This window comes from Cynoglossus semilaevis, chromosome 11 (genome assembly GCF_000523025.1).
Source record: "Cynoglossus semilaevis isolate Cse_v1.0 chromosome 11, Cse_v1.0, whole genome shotgun sequence".
Classification (NCBI taxonomy): domain Eukaryota; kingdom Metazoa; phylum Chordata; class Actinopteri; order Pleuronectiformes; family Cynoglossidae; genus Cynoglossus; species Cynoglossus semilaevis.
Genome location: NC_024317.1, coordinates 16,320,382 through 16,345,092, shown reverse-complemented (window position 1 = coordinate 16,345,092; position 24,711 = coordinate 16,320,382). Strand labels below are relative to the sequence as shown.

The window sequence follows — 24,711 nt, the reverse complement described above, 5'->3', positions numbered from 1 at the left end:
GTATAATTGATTTTTGCCTAGAGCAGCAGAAGTGCTTGTTGTAGCCGTGCATGGATTCCGTTTGTAGGAGAAAAAGATGAAGATGTTTCAGGCACATAAAGGATAATAAGAATCAGGAATTTATGCTAAATAGGAATGTTGTTTCCAATGTAGAAGACAGAGAAATTCATTAAAGGACTCCAAAAAAATTGACCACCCATCAAACCATGGTGTGAGTGATGCAGTAAAGATGGGCTGAAAGACTGGGAGAAGTCTCTGCATCTCCCACTGTGGCCAACATTATCTGCAGATATTATTAGCATGTTACTATGCTACTATGCACACTTGTGCATTACAGTTAATACTAGTAAAATAAAATGATACACTTTTTGAGTTTTTTTAAATCACAGAGCAGTGTATTATCCATCATCAATCACGATTAATCATGATTAATGCAAAAAACTAATTTCATGGCCCACAGATGAAACTCTTGAATAAAATAACATTCTAGAACAAATGATCATTTCTGCGTTTTTAGCTTCAAGAGAAAAATCCCTGTTGTGAAAATGACAATGATGGAACGTTCACTCATCCATGCGTTATCTCCGTGACTAACCATGTGCAAAACAAAGGTGTTTCTACATTTGCAGTTTTTACCAGGCCTTTGACAAAACTGTCTCTAATTGTTCCAAATCATTTCCAGATTAGAAACTGTCACTGTCGTCTTATCTCCTGCAGAAATCCCTGCTCTGTTTAGTCAGTCAATTAGCCTCCGAGGTGTAACAGGGAGTAAAAAAGTCATTTGTTTCCATGCAATTCACGCATGTAATGATGTCTTTAACAAACACCCGTCTCTTGTCGGAAATGAGCGACATTGACATTGGCAGAAACACAAACTGCTGCTCTGCCATTTTCTTTCTTTGCGCTCAGATTGGAACATGTCAGCTCTCAAAGGTTTATCTGACACAAAACAGAACGCCTTTTTTGCACATTTTTATTCTTTGAAGAAAAGTTGTTAGAGCAGGGGTTCGCAAACCTTTTAGGGTCATGAACCAAGATGAGGTTAAATATATGACGTGTGGACTTGTTCAGTATTGGTCAGGCGTAGAAAGCTGAGTTAAAAAGAATAAACCTAAACTTTAAATAAACATTTGATGTCTGCCACCTACAGTCGATTCGTTGTAATGCATGAAACAGAAGACCAGACTAGTTTGTTGGGCCCAAGTATAAAGCCCAGCGGGCCGTACCTGGCCCACAGGCCATAGTTTGCCCAGGTGTGTTTTAGAGTATAGAACACAGTAGTCGTGAGTAAATCTGGGCGTTCGCATGAAAATACACGCTGATTTAAATGGATGAGACACAAAGTCACTTCTGTATAATTTCCCTCCGTCGTCGTCCATTGTGTCTACACACACTTTTCCAACTCCAATTTATATTTAAAAGCACTTTGTGTCCTTGCGTTATCAAAGTGAATTGTTTAAGTGCGTCACCTCCTTGACAATGATTCCCGCAGCTGTAAATATGTCCGGCACGTCCAATTGATTCACGGCTGCCAATATCATGACCATCATTAAAACAGATCTGGGAGAATCTCAGGATATGGATCTTGTCAAGGGCAGCTGTTATGAGGATGTTGCGTCGTCACTGACCTCCCTGTGAACCATCAGCGTTATCTGTGGATTAATTACCCGGCTTTCTCACCCTCTCGCTACCTGCTCTCGCTCTTTACTTTTCTGCATCATTTGTTCCCTTATTCCCTTTGTCCTTTTCTTCTCTCTGAATTTCAATGATCCTCGTCCACCTCTCCTCATTCCTTAAACTTTACTGTACATCCCACTTTTGATTAAAGTACAGCAGACTGCAGAAGATAAGAAAAGAGACTACACTCACCCCCCCAAACACTTATATTCAAGGCCAAGGAAGATCTTTTTAAACCCTCCACATCTCCTGCCACCCAGAGGGGCATTTAGAAACATAGTGCTGTATCAATTGTTTTCACTGGAAGCAAGATGGAGAGACCCCTACAGGCAAGGGACAAACAGGTAAACAGTTTTTTTTAATGATTAAGAATATGTACACACACAACATCAAATGTTTAGTTCGTCTTAATCCCATAATTATTTTTTTGTGATCAGAATAGTCACGAGTCACCACGTGTTTCATAATGAGTTTCTGTATTAAAATAATCTGAAAAACAGTGTTTATAAACAACCAATCCCTGGTGCAGAGGCAGATTTGGACCAGGAAACTTATAACGTCACACCGTATATTGTGTGCATTAAAATAGCGCACTGCTGTATTTTCTGTGACTAGAAAAGAGTGTTCATGAGTCACTACTGTCTTTCACCCGAGGCTCAGCAGCCAGCCAGCTGAAGCGGGGGGTTGCGGGGGTGTGGGGGGTGGAGGGGGTATTTTTGTCGTTCTAATACAGCATGAAGACATCATTATCCTGAAACACGCTGGAAAACACAGTCTCCATTGTTTAAATGGCGCAAAACAGGCAGATACCATCAACCGTTTCATCCTGGTCACAGTCATGGAGATCATTAGATGTTGCTTCTGTGATTGCCAGCTTAGCATCACACCACTGTGTGAACTCTCCCTCAGCGAGGGATGTGCGAGGGATGTTATCTTTTGTCGTGCACACACAAGCGCTGCCTACAGGGAGGGAAGAGGTGTGCATGCAGAGAACATGGATGATTAGGGCGCAGAGAAGCTCAGCAACTGCCATGCTCCCTGTGAATATTAAGGCGGCCTCACAGGAGACCCCATTGTCGGCCTCACGTCCTTTTGACGAGTCATGAATGGCATAAAGTGTCTGAGATCTTCTCTACGTTCCTGCCATGTCACCTACACTTAAACTCCACATATATATTTTAAAAGGCTGCACGTCTCCAGACGCAGAATATACAGTATACAGTATATACTCAGTCACTCTAACTCCAAGAATTCAAACTCTAAACTTTTTATGGCATTTGTTAAATATTTAAAAACATAATAAATCACAGAATATTTGAGAAAACCCTCGAGCTCTGTTGATTTGGCATCAGAATCAATGTTTTGCCACTGAAGTGATTTTTTTTTTTTTACCATAAATTATTTGCCACTTTATTACATATTAACCACCTGCTGTAGAAGAACAGTTTACTGTGTTAGAACATCAAGTACGCTACAAGTCTTTTGGTTAAATTTTGATAACAATTTGTTGAGACAAGTTTATATTTTTGATGCTATCAGTGTAACAAATCTGTGGACTGTGAATGTTAGCCAAGAGTCCAGATGAAGTCTACACTAACAGAGAAGGAGGTGCTCTGTTCTCTCCATCTCTTTTAAGTGGCGCATCCAGCCAGTGTGTCAGTGACCTGATTACCCCAACTGTCAGTCTGACTGAAGTCCAGGCTTTAAATTCTCCAGTTCCTGGATTCTCGCTATGGGTCTGGGAAAGGTCCGGAACAGGACGGAGACAAGTGAAGGCAGCAGACCCAGAGCTACATACATTTAGATTAATCTGGTTGCCATAGAGTGGGATGTATTTCAGAAAGATTGTCTGTAAGTGAAAAATGTTTTCTGCCTTTTGTAAAGTATTATTTTTTATTTTACTGTTGAGTTAAAGCTTAGATTTCCATGTTTTGTTTTGTTTTTCTAAAGAACTTCTCATGTAAAAAGTATATATCACTCAACTAGCTAATCCCAACAGAATAATAACGGAAGGACTCTGTGGCTCCGAGGGGCAGTTGAACACACAGGGCAACAGGATGCAACCAGTGGGTGGACCCTGTTTCTGTGCAAGTTTCTCATTTAATAAATCCTTCTTTTCCTTTCCAAACAGAGCGCGTTGCCTGAGCCTAAGCCTGGACTCCACAGAGATTTTTTTTTCTTCTAACAGTCAATTCTTACTTTTCATCATTGTTTTCCTTTTGGAACAACTGATGAATGGATTTTGTTTTTCTCTGGCACAGGTTTTAAAGCTCCGCAAAGATCTGAAATCACTCCTTGGATTGGATAAACAAGTCTGTGGATCCTAGGCTCTTCTTCAAACTCCAGAACGATGGCACAGTGCACGTCTGACAGGTCGATCCTGAATCACAAGGACTTGAAAACCGCCTCAGACCAGCCTGCGTCAGCTACACTGGTCAAAGTCAGACCTACAGACCTGGGGCTGGTACGGAGTCTGTCCAAGTCCGACTCTGACTTGTTGGCATCGCCCAGCGCAGACGAGGATGGAGGTCTGGCTGCCCGCAGTGGGTCAGTGTCCAACTGCAGCTCTGGGAAGACTTCCACGCAGCGTATGTCTGCCTTTGCCTCCGAGTGGGATGAGGTAATACGATTTTTTGGAAGTAGGAGGGTGTAGAGTGCGGAGGAGTGGCAGTGTTTGATGGGCAGGGTTTTAAGACAAGTGCAGTAATAACATTAAGAGTGAACACGTTGTTGGTGAGTGAAAATACCAAATATATAAGAGGCGAATATGAAAGGGAACTGAGGAACGGCACGATAAAGAGGGAAACAATAGGGATGGGACACGGCTGTAAAAGTTGAGGAGAATGTCGCAGGAAAGAGAGGAAGGAAGTCGGGGAGGGTTGGTGTGAGATCCGTCTTCATGTGAGTGTTCATTAGTCCAAAAGAAGCAGTAATAGAGTAACTTTACCCAGGCTGTCGGCTAAGAACGCCTGTGGGCAACTGCTTGAATGCATGAATGGCTTGATCACTTGCGCCGACCTCCCTGTAGCCGCCCTGGCATCCAAGACTAATTGGGCTTGTGCTGTCATTCCACATCCACTCAGTGCGTCTCAGGGGCCGACCCACACTCCTTCACTCCTCTGGCTCCTTTGCTCTGTCTTGTGCCATCTACTCCACCGCTGTGAGAAATGCTTCACCCTCCCCCGGCATCCTGAGAAGCCTCAACGTGGGATTTATTTTAGCACTTTGGAGCATCAATGCCGTTCACCCCAGGGCTCTGCTAGGACTTGAATGAATAATAATTTCCCAGCAAAGATTTCAAATGCAATTAAACTGCTGCAGTCTTTGGGGACAGGGTCTAAAATACACTGAAGCAAAATGGAGCTTCCTTTTGTAGCCACCAAATTACAAGATTTTAGAAACTTATGACAATCAAATGACAGGATCCAAAAATGTTTTCTCTGTTTAGATTTTAGGTTTTCGGGACACGCCTCATTATATGTAACATCTAAGATGTCATCCATTGTAAATCAGCATCAGTATAAGTAATACCTGTGCTAATGCTAATTGCTAATGCTCATTGTAAGATCAAGATCTTATTGGCTGATTCAGAATGAAGCGTAATCTGAAGTACACACAGTAGCTGTGCTAAATCAACACCGTCTCATTCCAGTTCCTTTGAGAACACACAAAGAGCACCAAAAGGCTACTTTGTGTAATTGCTCCTTCACAGGGCCACGCCCCACCATCATACCACCAACATCTACGGTTAATTTAGAGCTTCTACTTAATCAGTTTTTAAATTAAAAAAATGTTCTACCATTGATAGAAACCCGAGTATTACTGATCCCTCGAAACACACATACACACAAAGGGGAAACATCCAGACTCCATATGTTTCACGTCAAAGCTGGGGACATGAACTAGTGACCTTCCTATTGTTTGACAAATTTAAATGCACCGTTAGCCCTATTCAAGAAAGGATTATTCAAAACCATTTTTCACTGTTTGTTTTTGTTTGAATTGTGGGTTGTTTTTAACTTACATAATTACATCCACCACATGTGTAACTACAAACGTCGTACGGAATAATTGGCACACACTCCGTACCAGAGTTAGTGGCTGACACTAAATGCTGGTCATTTGCCTTCGGTCGTACAACCCCACATCAGCGCAGACCTTTTGTACTTTTACTCCCCATTGTGTCGTCCCTGTGATTGTCTCTGCTCTCTCCTCCGCCCCTCTGCTTTCACACAAATATTTATTCAGGCCTTGTGGGGTGGAGTGTCCTGTTCTCAAGGGCATCCTGTTTTTCACTCGCTTCAAATATGTCTGTCCCTATTTCAGATTTTAAGGGATTTGTTTAGGTTTGGGATTGTTGTGTAGTTGTTTAGAAAGGTGGGAAAAATGGGTCCTCGATCTTCACGTGAAAGTCACTCTAAATTATTTCAAATGTTTTGGTCCCTGAAGTGTTGGAATGGATAATGAGTTTTTGAAATGTTTCCAAAGACCTTAATATTACAGGAAATGAAAAACCACACCATTGTTACTCCATCCTTTTTTTCAAGAATTCATGATGGACATTTGTAGAAAAAGAGCATCAACCAAAGGAATCATGTTCCCTGGAATAATGGGTTGTTGTTTAGTTTAGCCAGAGTAGCCTCAGCACACAGCCAGGACAGAAGCTGCTGCTGAATGCATCACCTTGAAGCTTTAATGCAGAGCTATAAAAAAACATGGTATTGAATATCTGGTATGTCTAGCTCTACGTTAGTAAATTATGTTATGGTACAGTTCACCACTGCATCAAAGGAGGTTGTATCATGTACAGAGAAAAAGTTTCAAGACCCTGGAGGGATTTATTGTGATCAACCTTTTCAACAAAGTGAAATGACAATGACAAAAGTGTCATTGTTTTAATATATTTCTGATAATAGTTGTGTCTCTTGTCTCATTTGAGTTTAAAATGGTAAAACTGTACACTTCTGAATAGACTGGACTAATTGAAACAGGGATCGTCCAGTTCGTCAGTGTCAGTAATAGGTTACGGGATCGTCCAGTTCGTCAGTGTCAGTAGTTATATAAACTCTGTATTGGCAAAAGAGAAACATAACACTGTATGATTAAACCAAGGCTATACCGATAACAGAGTAGTTCATTTGTAGAAATTTAGCTGGGGCTTGATGAGTCATGTCGTCAGACCTTTATGGCGTGTAATATTGTCTATTGTGGTGACATCAAAAATATTGGCGTGCATGCAAAGCTAGCAATGCAAACAACAGACTCTTGACACCGACATGACTCGCAGAGTCTGGATTTTACTTTAGAAGAATTTAGTTTGACAGAAAAGCAGAGAGAAATGTTTGCTGAAATGAAATGACTGCAACCTTGACTGTGTCAAACTGGATGGGCCTCTGCCAGCAGAGAGAAGTATGTGGAAATAATCCTGCAGTACAGGGTGTAGTGTACTCGTCATGTCCACCTCACCCAGCCTGAATATTTTGGATATTCACCCTGTTTGTTATTGTTGTATGGTCAATACTGACTTTGTTGATGGTCTAGTTGTATTTGTCTCAGCCCTCTACAATCTATGATGTGTAGTGATATTTCGACCACAGAGTTATTAGTACTAGTAGTTTATAGAAGAAATTTGATTTCTTTATCTCCTTCTGGAAGAGACTTACATTGAAAATGTTCTTAAAGGTTTTGGTGTTTTTATCCAGTTTTCTGTCTGTTCATGTGAACACTGTAGTAGTCATAACCCGCCCCCATCCAAAATGCTCTGATTGAAACCAAGATTGACACCCGTCTCAGATCAGTACAGATCAACAGCTGCCACTCCTGTGACCCATGGTCACACTCTGTGTATTCACAAAATAACACACACTTTTTAAAAAAATCTGTGTATTCACAAAATAACACACACTTAAAAAAAAAAATTCCCTGGAATAATGGGTTGTTGTTTAGTTTAGCCAGAGTAGCCTCAGCACACAGCCAGGACAGAAGCTGCTGCTGAATGCATCACCTTGAAGCTTTAATGCAGAGCTATAAAAAAACATGGTATTGAATATCTGGTATGTCTAGCTCTACGTTAGTAAATTATGTTATGGTACAGTTCACCACTGCATCAAAGGAGGTTGTATCATGTACAGAGAAAAAGTTTCAAGACCCTGGAGGGATTTATTGTGATCAACCTTTTCAACAAAGTGAAATGACAATGACAAAAGTGTCATTGTTTTAATATATTTCTGATAATAGTTGTGTCTCTTGTCTCATTTGAGTTTAAAATGGTAAAACTGTACACTTCTGAATAGACTGGACTAATTGAAACAGGGATCGTCCAGTTCGTCAGTGTCAGTAGTTATATAAACTCTGTATTGGCAAAAGAGAAACATAACACTGTATGATTAAACCAAGGCTATACCGATAACAGAGTAGTTCATTTGTAGAAATTTAGCTGGGGCTTGATGAGTCATGTCGTCAGACCTTTATGGCGTGTAATATTGTCTATTGTGGTGACATCAAAAATATTGGCGTGCATGCAAAGCTAGCAATGCAAACAACAGACTCTTGACACCGACATGACTCGCAGAGTCTGGATTTTACTTTAGAAGAATTTAGTTTGACAGAAAAGCAGAGAGAAATGTTTGCTGAAATGAAATGACTGCAACCTTGACTGTGTCAAACTGGATGGGCCTCTGCCAGCAGAGAGAAGTATGTGGAAATAATCCTGCAGTACAGGGTGTAGTGTACTCGTCATGTCCACCTCACCCAGCCTGAATATTTTGGATATTCACCCTGTTTGTTATTGTTGTATGGTCAATACTGACTTTGTTGATGGTCTAGTTGTATTTGTCTCAGCCCTCTACAATCTATGATGTGTAGTGATATTTCGACCACAGAGTTATTAGTACTAGTAGTTTATAGAAGAAATTTGATTTCTTTATCTCCTTCTGGAAGAGACTTACATTGAAAATGTTCTTAAAGGTTTTGGTGTTTTTATCCAGTTTTCTGTCTGTTCATGTGAACACTGTAGTAGTCATAACCCGCCCCCATCCAAAATGCTCTGATTGAAACCAAGATTGACACCCGTCTCAGATCAGTACAGATCAACAGCTGCCACTCCTGTGACCCATGGTCACACTCTGTGTATTCACAAAATAACACACACTTAAAAAAAAAAAGCATTAATCGACAATAAAAAAAATAAATCAGCATGCATTATTTGATGTGTTAACACATTAGAGCCCAGCTTTGAAGCAGACAATTGACTATAGTTGACTCTAATAGTTCCCGCTTACAACAATGATCATCAAATGGTGGCCCGCGGGCCAAATCTAGCCCCCAAACTGTAAAATCCGGCCCGTGACAGGACTTCAAAACAGACATGAAATAATAAAGTTTGACTGTGAAAGTGATTTTTATTTAATTTTATCTGAGTGTCCAGCCACCGAGGTCTCGGCGCTATACCATCAGTGTAATTAATGTGTAATACTACTGCAGGGGTCACTATTGTTACCTTGGAGTAATATGCTCACCACAAAGTATTGTAAGTTGAATTTCACCCATCTCCTTTCAGAGCAATACCACGAACGCCCCCCGTTATATAAGACCCTGCTTTTGAATGCGGTGCAGGTGACTATAAATAGAAATGGCACAGCTGATTAAGGTGATTGACGTCTTCGCTCACATCTGTTCAATACTTGAAAGCAAAGGTTAACACAAGCACATGTTACAGATGCTCGAGTGACTTCCGTCGTGTGTCTACTCTGAGTTTCCCAGCTGTGTTCCTGAGGTCATTACACATGCAAGCTTTTAAAGTAAATGTAGTGTGTAGTGTGTGTGCATTTCCTCACGCTCTTAAAGTGTACTTTTACATAAAAAAGGCACATCTTAGATACATTTGTATTGATATTCAAATCGGATGTAGAAATAAAGAAGTATTTCATTTAAAACAAAAATATTTTTAAAGTAATTTTCTAAAGATAAAATTTATGATTTTTGATTTAAAAAAAAAAAAATAGGGAAAAAAAGTGAAAATTCCGACCATTTTCATGATGATGATTCCAGCTGATAAAAGTATGTGTAAGCTAGTTCATAATTCATGGAGCCATGGCAGAGTGAGCACATCCCGTGATCTGCTTAGACAGATGGTGTATATGAATATGAGAGCAGTGGTGATGCTGAGGGTGGGGGGATGCTGGGGGCTGGGTGGAGGACGGCACAGTCACGTCTCACCTGGTGTAACACGGGACCCTGAAAATGTCTTCCTCAGTTTGAACAGTTACATGTGAGAGGCAGATCTTGGATGGTTAGACTGAATTTGGGCATTGTAAAAGGCATCAGACAGTATGACGTTGACTTCATCTCAGATCTGTTTGAAGACCACCCTTAGGTTTTTGCTTAACATTATAATTTGTGATACATTTTCCTTTGGGAAACTCTCAAACTTTATTCAGTATTCTTTTAATAAAACTGAGGTCACAGTAGATGCTAAGATATATATCTCTGTGTTATGAGGCTAAACGTATTTTTTCAAAACCATATCTTGACCCTCTTGTGTTGTCTCACTGGACCTCTGGCTAAACATGCAATACTGCTGTAATTCAACACAAATATTTCCTCATCTTTAGACTGAAGGATGACACGGCTCCCTGAAGTAAAAACAGAGCATCTTAAAAGCCCCTGGTGGAGGTTGTAGTTTAAAACTCCTTATCCCCTCTGCTTCAGAGATCAGGACAGTCAGTAGGTCTACGACTGACACAACTGTCCAATTGATTGTTCATGACTGTAGACTGATTAATATAGCGGAGGTCGACGACTTCACTGGCGTTTAGAAAAACGCTCAGCATCTTCTATTTGCTCTTATTTGCTTTTTCTGTTTCAGCAATACGTAGAAAAAAGTTTTTATTTACCTCGATTAATCGTGATGAGTTACACTCAAATCCAAAGGCACCCATCTGCTAAAGTCTGCTAACAGATGCCTCCATTGATGTCTTATATTCTGCACAGTCCAAGTGTGGCACAAGGACAACAGAAGCATGTCGCCTTTATAACTGTAAACATATGCACATCCTTCTCAACGGTCAATACGCTTTGGTTATAAAAACCAGATTGTCAATTTTTGGGTGAACAGCCAACGCACCAAAGAAAGATGTTAATGACTAAATGTCCATCAGCTGCAGCTCTGGTTGCCATGGTGACAGCTGCAGCTTCTTCCTCCCTGAGCCAGACCCAGACTCTTCTGAGGTTTGGCTCCAGCTACGTCGTCAAAGAGCTTAACTCCTATCACCGAGGTTTTTAAATGGTCAACACAGCACAACCGTCTTGCGGAGTGAGCGGCGTTGACCGTGCAATTAAATCTCGGCAGCGCAGATCTACACACATAAATATACATACAATTCACAGTGAATTTACAAATGCATAAATTCTTTGAACTCTGTAACAAGAGGAGATTTTCCATGATATAACACTGACACACTGTTGGGTAACATATATAATAGGTATAGTTTCAGTGTCATTTCTCTTATTGACATGTTGCAACCTACCAAGGAAATTGCACAAATAGCATAATCAGATTGCATAACATTTAAAAGAGATGCACAAAATAAGTTCAGTACAAAATACCAGACATTTCACTTCTAAGATGTTTGAAAGAAAGTTTAGTGTCCGTTTAATGTAACTGCAACAACACAACAATGCAAGTAGCTGGTACAAAACATATTTTTCTCATTCATGAATCACCAACTAAAGCAAGGAAATAATTGAAAAATTAAAATATCAACATTAAATTGTTGATATCAGTTCAAAGGCCAGATGTTGGGGAGGGTTCTGGGCTGGAAGTGGCCCATGGGCCAGAAGTTTGAGACTCCTGCTCTAAGAGAGTAGGTGTAAGTGTGAATGGTTGATTGTCTCTACATGTTACCCATATGCCATTAAAACCAATTTACTAGTTCTTTTATTCTAAGACAAACTAAAAAAAAAAAAAGTGTTGTGATGTTTTGCCGTCACTCACACCCGAGGACCAATAGTTTAAGGCCAAGGTCCTCTTCGTCCCCCGTGTAAATCACAACAGCAGCATCAATCTCTTGCGTGTAAATCTTCTCAGCTCATTATTTTCTACCTGCTCTCAGATGTTTTATTGGGAAATGTCATTTTAATTCTACCTCAGAGACGACAGCCAGGTCATGGTAGCTGGACTCTCGGATATGAAATGTATAATTACAATTCTCCATAAGTCAAACCATGATGAGGACAGGTGATGGTGTTTACTCAGCAAAAACAACCTCCACAGAAGTAAAATAATTTAAAAAAGGCACAAAAAAAAAAAACCAAAACTTGATTTTGTAAAGCACTTCAGTACTTATAATCATGCAAAAGAAAATATGTTTTTAGATTTCAGAAATTTGATGATGACAAAATTCTTGGGACATTCTCTTTTTGGTAAAGCTTTTCAAACGTCTGTATGATACATTCACTGATATTCAATGATAAATGTTGTTCAGATCTGCACTGCAGGCCGGCCAAACCATTTAATGCTCTGCTTGGAAAGACTCTCAGGCTACCTTCACACTGGAAGCAATTCCAATATCCTTGCTCGTGTTTGACCAGACATCGCTGAAGGAGCTCAGAGTTGGAAAGAACAACATTGTCAAAGTTTCTGTTGCAACCTTCTCGTTGCTTCGCAACAGCCACAATTGCTGGGTATAAGCAACAAGACCAGCAGGACGAACATGTACCTGTGCCTTGCAGTGTGTGCAAGATGAGGTTTGGTATCATCATTGGAGATCCTCAGTATCAAAGTAACTCAGTATAGTACTACAGTGCTACTCCTGTAATACACAGCTTTACTCTGAACAGCTGTGATCCAGACTGGGGTCAAAACCTTACACTTTGATCAGACTTTTACTGAGTCTGAGTTCAAGGCAAAGGTGGAAAAATCGTGTGTGTGACTGGAGTGAATACGTTTTGTTCTCATTTAGTTTTTTGATTTTCGAATTTGCAGGAGCTTTAAACTCAAACTAATAGAAAAGCCTAAAGTCTCAGTTAAGTCAAATATTCTGGACATTTCTGCACCTCTAACTTTGTGGGAAAGGGTTGGAAAAAAAATCTTTTCCTCCTCCAGCATGACTGTGCACCAGCTCTTAAAGCAAGGTCTCTAAATGCATGGTTGGGTGAGTTTGGTGATGGAGAACATGACTTGCCTGCTCAGAGTGCTGACCTTGAACACTCCAAACACCCTGAGGATTAAATAGAACAGAGAATGTAAGCCAACGCCCCTAAATCAACATTAGTGCCCGACCTCACAAAAGCTTCTCTGAATCAACGGTCAAAGATCTCATGGACACGTTCCAAATATCATCTTGTCCTAGCACGAACCACGGCTGAATTAGCTTATTGGAAATTCGATTTCATCTTCGTCATGTTACGAAAACCCTTCAAAAGAACGTAGCTGTACTTTACGTCAAACATCACATTCATCCCCTTGCAGTAAACAAGTACGTTTAGCTTGCAGTTTGTGTGTAAATACATGTGCGATATAGAATGTAAGTAGGTTAATTTGAAGAGCAATGTGAGGTCTGTACTGCTGGAGGCATATGCCATGTGTCCCACGTGCCTCACTTCCAAATGAATCACGGCTCTTCCACAGTGTTGATGCCACTAGCAAAGTGCATGGGCCTCTTTCAAACACTAAATATTACATCAAATAAGCCAGGCTGTGTCTTTGGTGCCGCCATTAAAGGAGCAGAATCAGTTGTTTCAAACTCTGTGAGCGGAGAATTTCTTTGATTCTAAATTTAGTTTCAAAACGGATGTGAAAAAACAAAACCTACATTATATCTGTAGGAGACCCAGCCTTTTTATTGGTATTTGAATTGGTCGTGACGTGGTGGTACGGCCCACTGCAGGAGGCCGGGGAGAGGAAGAAGTGTGATGAATATGTATGGTCTGTATTGTTACTATTAGTACATTTGTCTCAGACATGGTCGAGGGTCTGTTGTCCTTGAAGCATGAAGTGTCAGCAAATAATACGCTGCCGCGCAGACAAATGGTCGCCATTAAACATGGATGAGCGTCATTATTATCAACGTATCAGAGCAAAACAGTCGACACAGTGGTTTTTTGTTACACTATAAACAGAGTTTTACACAAGTCATCTGAAATACTGTCCTTTATAAAGGTGAACGTATTTCTTACCACATATGCACTGGCACAAATAGAATTGTAAAAACTGATGTCAGCAAAAATCCAAAATAGATGGATACAACAAACAAACAAACAAACCCTGAAACACTGTACAATTGCGAGATTCAAGATTACTATAGTGCAGGGGTCTTCAACATGGGGTTTATGACCCCTAGGGAGTCATTTGAGGCACTGTTGTAGGTCCTGAATATAATACATATTTTATATATTTTTGCAAACATTTAAAAACAAACAAACAAAGGAGGGGAACGTACATCCATCTGCTCACTCAGAGACTACTTAATAAACATTTCTGGCTCTGAGCCTTAAACAAGTTGCTCTGTAATCTCCTGCATGCAGCAGGGCGTTCACTTAACCTTGTGGTGAGCTGTTTCTTTATCCTGCAAAGCTTAAATAATACAGGTCTGAGGGGCCAATCGAATGCGCACTAACAGATGTGAATCTCCTGTGGCTTCTGCAGCCCACACTTGGCTGCAGGACTTCCTCCTATAGGCTTCAATAATTTGGACTTTCAAAAGCCCCAGGATTGTAATTCATCTTATCAGCCTGCTGTGTTTTTGCTGAGCATCGGGTCATTGAATTGCTGTCCACGTTGGACTGTTGCTTGTAATCCATCATTGCAAAAGCAGCCCACTTTGTTCCCAACACTACCAGCAACGTTTCTCTCTGTTGCAATAGTTCACCGAGAGCCATTACTGCAGTTTGGTCTCCCTTTGACTACTGTAGAATAACTCTGGTCAAAGGCGTGTTTAGAGTAAATACAAAGGGGAGGTCAAAAAGACAAATGTTATCACTTTAACAAGGTGATATTAATAACCAAAACATGTCTCGTAGAGAGATTAACGTGTCTCAGGGCATTTGTAATTACAGGTTTGATTTTAATTAGGGCTGTCAAGCTGACGGACACAATTGTCAAAAACAAAAACAAAACACACATTCCTACAACAACCGAAAGGTGTTTTTTTTCTTCCAAGTCGTAACAGTCAAAGGTAGCCTCTCTCTCTTTCCTTTTCTAACCAGTGACGCCCATGTTGACCACCCACACATCAGGAAATGTCACAGCGTGTTTGCCGACTCCGACTAGCTTGCGCTGATATTTTAAGGTCGATTTAAATAATAATCATAATCATCCACAAAATGGGCGGTAACATTCACACACGAACACACTGAGCCCCCATTACTGCCAACAGGTGCTTGTTTAATAATATCACAGCCCTTGTGTTTTTGAATGTCGCTGAAATCTGTGTTTTTTTACCACTTTGACCAGATTGAGAAGATAATGAACTTGATTGGAGCAGGGATTGAAACTTCCAAATATAAACAGTCAACACCGAGTCCAGGTAATGTTTGATTCTCTCTTTTAAAAGACAGTGTATTGAATATTATGTTAATATTTGGGCAATATGTGATTATTTACATACAAATATTAACCCGACACAGTTCGCATCTCCAGGAAATGTGAGTCTTTGTAAAGTACTGGTTGTACAAAGTAAGCAAAATATTTGTTTTTTGTTTTTTTTGGTAATATATTTGCTTGCTATTGTTTTCCAACCTTTGTTGGATTTGATGACAAAATGGAAGGTTGGTTCTGTGGGGGGGAAGCCAATCCAAGCCAACGAAAGAGCAAAAGGCGAGAAAACGGATTGCCAGATTAACAAAGCTGTTTCCTGAAACACTGGAACATACCTTGAAAGTTGAATTCAGGCTTGTTCAAAATGTGTGTTTGTGTGTGTCCACTAGAGGAAAAGTGTGTTCAATGCCATACAGCATTGTTTCACAAAGACTGGGTCGCCACCCTAAGGTGGGCCGCAAGAGATTTTCTTTTTTGGGGTCGTCTCGCATCATGTTTCCCAGGAGTTTACGAATAGGATCGCGAAGGTTTGACTTTTAAAATATGGGTGGCCAGGGAAACACTTTGGGAAACACTGCCCTCGTGTGTGTAATACAGTTGGTCTGTTGGGGATTGACTCTTTCTGCATATTTTTGGGCTTCATCACAAATGTCAGCTGCAGTTTACGCTGGGTTTCTGCATTTGAACCCAGGGTCCTTCAGGCCTTTTCAGGAAACACTACATTGCATATGTGAAAGCAGTTATTAGATCAGATTATGATAATCTGATCTAATCTATGAGAGGCTCTAGTTGAAGGTTCTTTTCTGTGGGATCTTTTTCTAACCACATTTTTAACTGCTGTCAACTTTAGTAGACAGGACGACACCTAATTACCTCCGACTGTTTGTATCACCAGCTTGCCCTGAGAAGCATGGAGGGTAAATGTTTGTTGTTACACTCCACAGAGGTGAGCTGACATTTGTTAAGCAATTTTACTAGTAAAAATCAGAGTAAAATCTGATTTTTTTTTAACCAATGTCACGTCCTCATTTGTTTCTCCAGTTACTGTATCAGCTTACAAGGATTGAAGAGAAAACATGGTCTGTTAAAACAAAAACCAGGAGCCAGTGCAGAGGATGAACGCCAGCTGGCAGAACTTTGTTTAAACAGCAGTGCGACGTCATTATAGTGTTGATTTGCCGCCTCCTTTAACTCTGCCTAAAGGAGATTTCATCACATATGATTGCGTAACACTTTTCCTCAGATCTGTTCTGAACAGGCCTTCTCACATGATGTGTGTTTACTTAATGGGAAAAGGACAGCATGAGTCAAATGTGTGATAAAGATCTTTTTTCAGGAAAGTGAAAAAATGAAATCAAGCATTTCAAAGTGCATTTGATGAAAATCAAACACACACAGTGGACATAGAGTGGGGATTATTTACAAAAACTAACTCAAAAACAAATAAATGGAGTTTCAAATATAGATCTTGAAATGACCTAATGAACTGACCAAGAAGAGCCATTGACTGCATTGGAGCAGAACAAACAAAAACCCATGTCTTCAATCAACAACCCAAACAAGAAAACCCAACACAAAGCTATGACATTGCATGTTCTTTCTCTCTCAAGCAAGTGTGTGAACAGCACACACACCACAGCCTGCTTTTATAACCTGTGAGCTGCTGATTGGCTTCAGCTGCACAGAAGCACAGGTGAAGCCGATGGACTTAATGAAGGAGCAGGTGAAACAGCACAGGTGAACTGAACAGAGACAAACGCCAGAGAGTTGTCTTATAGAATTGTATTCTTTGAAGCACATTTAGCTTCCTGTAGCCATTAAATCATGCTAAAATAAAAATGTATCTGCAAAACCCCAGAGGACGAAACAAACACCAACCAAATGAATAAAAGCATCAGAAGAGGTAAAGTAAAATGTTGGAAAAAAAAAAGCACATTTTGATGCTGTAAAAGTCTATAATTGATCTCAATGTAACGTTAGTCTGAAATTTAACCTTAATTCAAGTTGTTCACACTTATACAAGACTTTACAATTTTACGCAGCTCATTGAAGATTTGAGAGTTTATTTGTCACATTCACTCAGTTACACATGTATGGCTACATACACAAAACAAATAATCATAAACAAAAGAGAGTGATTGTGATTTGAAACCAACCCCGAAGGAGATGTGTTTGTTTGTCACATCATTTGATGAGACTGGGGGAAGTAACTACTACTGTAATGAACATCATTCAGTCTCCACCTTGAGTAGGTGAGAGATCGTATAAAAGAATTAGTGTTGAAGTTGTTGTGGAAACATATACGAAGAGATGGAGGTGGATGATCCACGGTGTTAACCCCCACCCCTAACTCTAACCCACACCCCTACTCCCAATGCTACCCATCACCCTAACCCTACCTCTAAAAGTAACCCTAAACTTAGTGGTTCCCAAATTAGGGGGAGGGATCCCCTTAGGTGACGCAGAGTTATTCCAGTGGGACGAAGCAAGTCAAATGATTTCATTAATGCAGTAAACATGGACGCTTGGACGGTTTTGTGAGCCAGTGCAGTAACTTAACTTGTAGTTCAACTAGTCCTCTAACCCTAGAACTTATCTTACCTCTAATTCTACCTGTAAATCTGTGGCCAATTTGACTCATTTTGAGTTTAAGTGGGGCTGCATAGGTTATCTAGATAGTATAAAACGTCTGCAGACAATTCTACCCCTAACCTAGTCCCTAACACTACACCTAACTGTAGCCATAACCCTACTCTAAACCTACAATTAAACGTTATGCCTAATTCTGCTCTGAAACGTTCTTTAATCCCAACAGTAAAAGTACCCACAATCATCCCGCTATGCTAACCCTATCTCTAACTCTATCCCTAACTCTACCCCTAATTCATCCCATAACTCTTAACCCAATTCTACTCACTTCAACTTCCACTTTTTGGGAGTTTAGTGGTGTAGCGAGGTCAGCTAGATGAAAAGTCCTTCCCTAAATTCTGCCCCTCTCAACCCTAACCCTAACCTAACACATTAAGTTCTTTAAGAAGACATATCTGTTCTTGGTGATGTTTGTTGAGGTTAAATGTAAAACATAGGGTCCACAGTTTACGATGTACTTGTGTTCAGAATGTGAGTTTTGCGAGTTACAGTGAAAATCGAGAAATGTCGCACAGTAGGATCTGTATCTGCATAGCTTCTCCCACAGCACGTACTGTGTCCGGCTTTAACTGAAGCAAGTTTAGTGTGAATATTTCTACCCTTGGAGGTAATGAGTCACTTTGTTATATGTGACACAGAGAAAGACATGGATTCATAACAACTGAAAACTCCACAGGATCAACTCTGAAGTAAATAAAATCATTAACATTTAAGTTGTAAGTTGGTATTAAAGCACTGCGGTAAAAAAGACCACTGCAGCAGTCTGTCCAATGTGGTGCTGTGATTGGTCAGTCTGCATGCCAATAATCCATCGAGCATATTAGCTTGATGAGGATGCGGGGCTGTATGTTTCCGAAATTTAAACAAGTGACAGTAAGAAAGGAAGATATAAAAAAAGAAATGCTGAAACACAGAAATGATGTCTTGTGTGTGAATGAAGAGGAAAACGTCTCCCTGTGTTTATTCCATTCACATTTTCCTCTTTTACATCCTCTTACCAGGAGCCAAGGACAGCCAGTCATCTTCATGTACACATATTTCTCATGCCATTGTGTATGCTCAGGGATGAGATTGGGTTTTGTTCCCTTCACCAGTGCCTCCATTGTGTGCTGTGAGTGCACTGAGTAAATGGCCATAGAAAAGAGGGACTGGGCAGAGAGGTGAACTAACAACACACAGGAGGCATCAGCTCAGACTGCGCACATATTGACGTTCAAAGGCAGAGAGAAGAGTCCGCCCTCAGATTCCCTGCATTAATTCAGCTTTGCACCTCATTTTCTCCACAGCTCAGCTGTGCGTTGACGAGGTGCTGGTACTTTTCTCCAGCTCTGATAAAGACGCACGTCTTTATCTAGGTTCCACCTCAACCTCCGCCTCCGTAAATAAGCGTTTCAGGCTGCCGCTCGGAGCAAAGTCTAGACCTAGCAGCACTTTAATGTAACACAAACCCACTTGGACACTTTGAAGGCTTGGCCTGTTTAACAGGGACTGAGATAGTGACCCAGTTCTCCACAATGGACGAGTACCGGCCACTCTGTCAGTGAGTAATTGGGTCCTGCGTCTTTGGGAGGTGCCGCTGTCCCAAATGTATGGTAGTAATTGGTCGAGCTGCCTGGTGTTTTTATGTCTGTGTCGATGTTGGGGCTAAAAGCCAATGCACAGAAGAGATACGTTAAGAGGAGAAAAGTGAATCATACTTAGTCCTTAATCTTAATTACTACTTTATGATAAGGTTATATATTTTATCTCATGTTTCACTGCCTCCACCTCCATCACTGGTCTCTGTCTTTTATGGGGTATTAACATAAAAACAGATTTGTTTGAGGAAGGAGGCAAAAGTTTTGGGGTTTCTTTCTTCCGTGTGTGAGACAACGCACCTCTGATAGGCTTACAATAATATTTTAACCTTGGCTTTACCAATAATCATAATCACTTCATTAAATGGGCGGTAACATTACTTTGCACTGAAGCAAAATTCACACAAGAACTTTCAGACTACTCATCGTTGATAATAGGCGTTCTGAAGGAAGGGCAAATTCAGTAGCGCATTAAACCAAAAAAAAAAAAAAAAAAACAAACTTCAAAGTGACTGAGCAGTGCGGTGAAATTCCACTTATGTAATACTGGAGCAGCTACATGAGCAGAGCATCCCTGTGCAGTCCATCCTGGAGGATGAAACTGTCACAAAGTGTCAAAAAGTGACCTGAGATGCGAGAATCCCAGTGGGAGCTGATAGAACATCCGACTTCTGCATTATCTTCATTAGCCAAAAGCTAGGAAGGTAATGTAGGGAGACATGACCGTTAGTCGACATGAAATAATCCAAAGTCATCGAGCGTCTTATCTTATCTTTTCTATCACTCCCTCCCACTGTCTTCCCCTCTAGCTCCTTCTTAGTCAGAACAACTCTTGACAGTAAATGATGAGCAACAGACCCTGCAGATGACTGACAGGTCAAAAAAGATACAACCTGACCTTTACCCTGATTGTTAGCATCAAACATAACAGGCCCACATTCGGCCAATTACCAAGTAGGTTCAATCAATAGCCCTTCACTTGGCCTCCCCGTGTTGGCACTGCTTCACCTTCACCCTGACTGCCTTGCTGATTGGACGACTACACGTTTGGGAACGTGTAAGGCATGCAGCTTGAAAGCCTGTATAATTAGCACGTGCCTGCAGCTGTAGCTAGAAAGCGGTCAACTGTGTCAGGTCTCTAAAGTCAAACGTTTTCCGGGTGCATTTTTCATGTTTCTGATCAGAATTTTTGTTTTCTGGGATCCTTTTTATGCTGCGGTGAAGCCGCGTTCTCTAAAGATGTTTGATGTGACGTGAGCATCTGGAACTACAGTAGATAATGGAATTCGCCCCTTCTCTGTCACGCTGCATCATGCTGGAGAGATGGAGACGGCCTCGCAATCTTCTTTCTCTTCTCTTCTGTTTACCTTTTTTGGCAACTACTACCTTTGTTCACTGGCCCATGTCAGTCTCAAAGCCTCCAGGTTGGGTCTCCGTCATCCATCCGTTTGTATCCTGATTTTTGGCCATCTGTGCTTGATACATTAGTTAAGAGGTTGTTTTAAATAGATAACAAGAGAAATGGTAGGAAAGCATGGGGGATCTCGCAAACACATAAACACAAAACCACAATGGAGTTGGTTACACAAACATGGGGGGGGGGGGGGGGGGGGGGGGGAGTGTGAGGCAGAGGGAGGGGACTGTAGATAGTGGGAGAGTGAGGGAGAGGTGGTTACGTGGAGCAGCACCCCACTTCATCAGCAGCATACGGCAGCCCTGCAGTGCGATCACACAGTATAGGAATGGGGCTATGAGACTGAGAGCGAGAGAAAGAAAGAGCGAGAGCGGGGAGAGAGAGGGAGACGAGAGCAAGGAGGGGGGGGGCTGGTTGAAAAGAAGAGCTTGAGGGATTTGCACAGATGAGGAGAGGGGTGGGCGATCACTGAGTCTGTTGACTGTCGTGGATGTGAGGAGGACGTGGCATCAGCAGCTGAGGTTGAGGCAGATCTGAGGTCTCCCGTGCAGAAGTAGCCGGCGTCAGAACGTCATGCCCTGTGAGCACTGAGGGGAACCGTGTGTGTGTGTATGTGTGTGTGTGAGCCAGGAGCAGCTGCTGTGACTGCATCTGCACTGCCTGTATGTATCAGACAGGCTGGGGATGCAGCAAACCTCTGCCCTAAGAACAGAGGCTGCTAGCTGTACCCACCGAGGAGAAGGACCAGGTGGGCTGCAGCAGTGGGAGTGGGGGGCACCTGCCTCGGCGAGGAGCCGTCTTAACCTGCGCCGTGGTCCTGCAGTGATCCTCGCCTCAGAGTCAAGAGGCTGCACCTGCCGCTTGATGGATCTTACCCTGGATTTACTGCCCTGACAGATGAGAGGCACATTTGCTCGTAGAGCCGCACAGCCAGTGGTCTGCTGAAGAGAGTGGATGCTGGGAAGCACTGGCACCACCAAGGACACTGAACCTTCTCCCAGCGGCAGACAGCTTACCTGGAGCTCCGTCAAGGAATCTATACTTGGATTTAATCATGAATTGAGGAGTTTGGAATCAGCACGCTGTGGAAGTCCTTAGCTTTGGTTTCCTTTTTGATGTAGGATTTACAATATTTCCACCTGACTGTAGTCCATGCACTGGCTCTGGAGTGAGAACAGACCATGATTTAAACAAATGTAGATTCCTTGATCCTAAGTAACATGATTACCTCAACAGTACGTTAGAATGCTGCTACCTTCATTCTATGAACCATGTCCTAGCTCTCAAAGAGGTTGACCAATGAAGCCATGGGACTCAGCCAGAGCTTTACAAGTATGTGGTGAAACCCTGACAAATTTATTTTTGGGGGGACTTAATATTTCCAAATTTGAAAGAGGAGAAACTCAAGGGCATAGATATGTAATGTATGAAAAATGTCTCATTCAGTGATTCTTTCTTTTTCCCCTTAGCTTGAAATTGCCTTGTTTCCTGATTTGTAGTTTTTTTTTTTGTTTTGTTTTTTTGTGATTATTTTATTTTTTATTATTTGTTTGTTTTTACACTCACCTATTTACTCAATGACAAGATGTTTGGTGAACCTTGTTTGTTGGAAGATGCCACAGTGGCACGATCCAGCAGAACTAAATACACCATGCTTGAGATTGGCTTTCTTCCCTGCACTACCTCCACCCTCGCCTGACAGTTTTAGTCAGTCACACTAACACAGAGCCGGGGTTTTATTAGCTTACTCAGTCCCCTGCAGGGTTTGAGCTGGGCCTGCAGCACTTCCTATCCTCCTCCTGTGTTTGAGTTTAGCCCGGGCCCCCACCTGTACCGTGGGAGCCCCTCACTCCCGGCCTGGACCCTGTCTCCCCCCCACACTGCCTGGTGCTGCTGCACTCGGCTCTGCCTCTGCTGGCCGAGGATGATGTGGCAATGCCATGTGTCGTCCTCTGAGTGCCGCTGCTACCGGCTGAACGGCTTTTCACTGCTGAAGCGCTTCCCTCTCTCGGCAGATGGGGCCTGTGGTAAAGCCCTGGACCAGCCGGTGGGAGAGTGGCTGGAGCACGTGGGGCTGCCGCAGTACGAGAGCAAGTTCCTGCTCAATGGCTTTGACGACCTTCGATTCATGGTGAGTGGCCCGCAGCACGTCCTCTCAGTGTCGCTCGCACTTTACATCACTCTGCCTGTAAACACAGCTGTTTTGTGTCGTTGCTCTGCTCTTTCTGTCACCACCTGGTTGTCCGTCAATGCCACCGCTCACCGCTCTCCCTCCCCCTTCTCACCCATTTACTCTCGCTGATTCTTCCTCCTCTCCTTTCCCCCTCTCTCTTTCATAACTCCCCTCCACATCCGTGAGATGCATGACCCTGCCAAGATTTACAGCCCCTCGCTGCACCCTTTTATAGAACACAGACTTCCACACATGACAGTTGACAACCAAGCGGCACCAACTTCCCCCAGCATTCCCAGGGATGCTGACTGACTCACTCTGCACATTAGTCCCACCTCGTCCACAGGACACAATCTGTGTAAAAACACTGAGATAATTTAAAGCAACAGCCTTCAGTCTGAAGACACTCTGATCTAAATATACTTTGCATGGTTGTTCACTAAATCTGCTTCCCATGATCTAATCTCTGCTTACTTTGCTGCAGTAGCATGCTTATTATAACAGACACCAAACTGAAAGATACATATATATATATATACAGTATATTCACACACACATATATATGAAGGATTAGACAGATTAGTGTCTCTGGAAGCTGTCAAGACATTCATATGAATGGTTTGCAGTTTATAAACACCACCAGGAGATTACAGGTTGATATAAATATGATATAAACACAGCTCAAAGATCGTGCGCTATCAGACTAAAAGCCTTATCATGTTTCCCCCCGAAAACAGCACTGAGAGGAAACATGATACACCATTCATGCCAGGACTGTAGTAAACATCATGGAGATGCCTAAAAGAAAGCGCTGATGTAAACGTCCCCAAAGGCTAAAAGTCCAACTTCTGTCAGGCCACATGGCTGTTTTTGCGTAATGAGCTTTACGTCCCATCAGTTTCTACACAGATGAGCGCCGTTAAGTAGGAACGGCAGATTCAGAGGTAGGACGGTAACAACTCGGTTGTAACGATGGCGTTTAAGGCATTTCACATCTGTGAGCACAACATGACGGGCATATCATGACGGTAATTATGATGCATTGTGCACATAACACCGAGCTGGATGAGCAGAAATTACTCCACACATATTTACATAACAAATCATTAGCAGATGCTCAGCCATGGGACAATAGCCAACACAACATGGTATGTTGGGCAACAGATAAGAAAACGGGACACTGAAAACAACACTCTATTTACTCTATTACTCTATTTTCATTTCACTCTCAATTTCAGAGACTATTTTTTGCATATGTGGCTTATGCATCAAAATAAGACGTTTTAGTAATTGTAACATTTCCTGTACCAGTGATACTGTAGGTACCAGTACTTTGTTTTACAAATGTCTTCTTCTAGTTAACCAAAAGTGTATATCTTTTATCCATTGTAATTTACGAACTGTATTCCATTTACACTTCAACTTTTTTGTTTATATTCAGCAATCAGGGGAAACCATCATTAAACTGGAAATTGAACCATGTATTCTGACAGATATGTTCACAGATACAAAGGCAATCTGTGGATGTCCGCTGCAGTTTACAGTAGACATAATCAAAAACAAATCTCGACAAACAAACAGAATTACTTCTATCGCCACCTAGTGGGCTGGATTAGTTTGTTTCAACTGTGGTTATTAGCATATCACTAAATGCTAAAGTTGTTTAACCTCTGGAAAGCGAAGG

The 24,711-nt window shown here is 41.7% G+C and overlaps 1 protein-coding gene across 7 annotated transcripts in view; it reads left to right on the top strand.

Moving 5' to 3' along the window:
• Positions 1 to 495: 495 nt before the first annotated feature.
• anks1ab (ankyrin repeat and sterile alpha motif domain containing 1Ab) overlaps positions 496 to 24,711 on the top strand; it is a 41,211-nt gene continuing 16,995 nt past the window's right edge. Inside the window, exons 1-3 of one of the 7 annotated variants that reach the window (XM_025060417.1) lie at positions 496 to 4,297; positions 15,131 to 15,203; positions 22,870 to 22,985. In XM_025060417.1, the coding sequence (XP_024916185.1) occupies positions 4,028 to 4,297; positions 15,131 to 15,203; positions 22,870 to 22,985 (459 nt within the window). In that variant the 5' untranslated portion in view covers positions 496 to 4,027. The remainder of the gene's footprint in view (positions 4,298 to 15,130; positions 15,204 to 22,869; positions 22,986 to 24,711) is intronic. The other 6 variants (XM_025060418.1, XR_001760768.2, XM_025060419.1 and 3 more) reach the window with 6 other exon arrangements.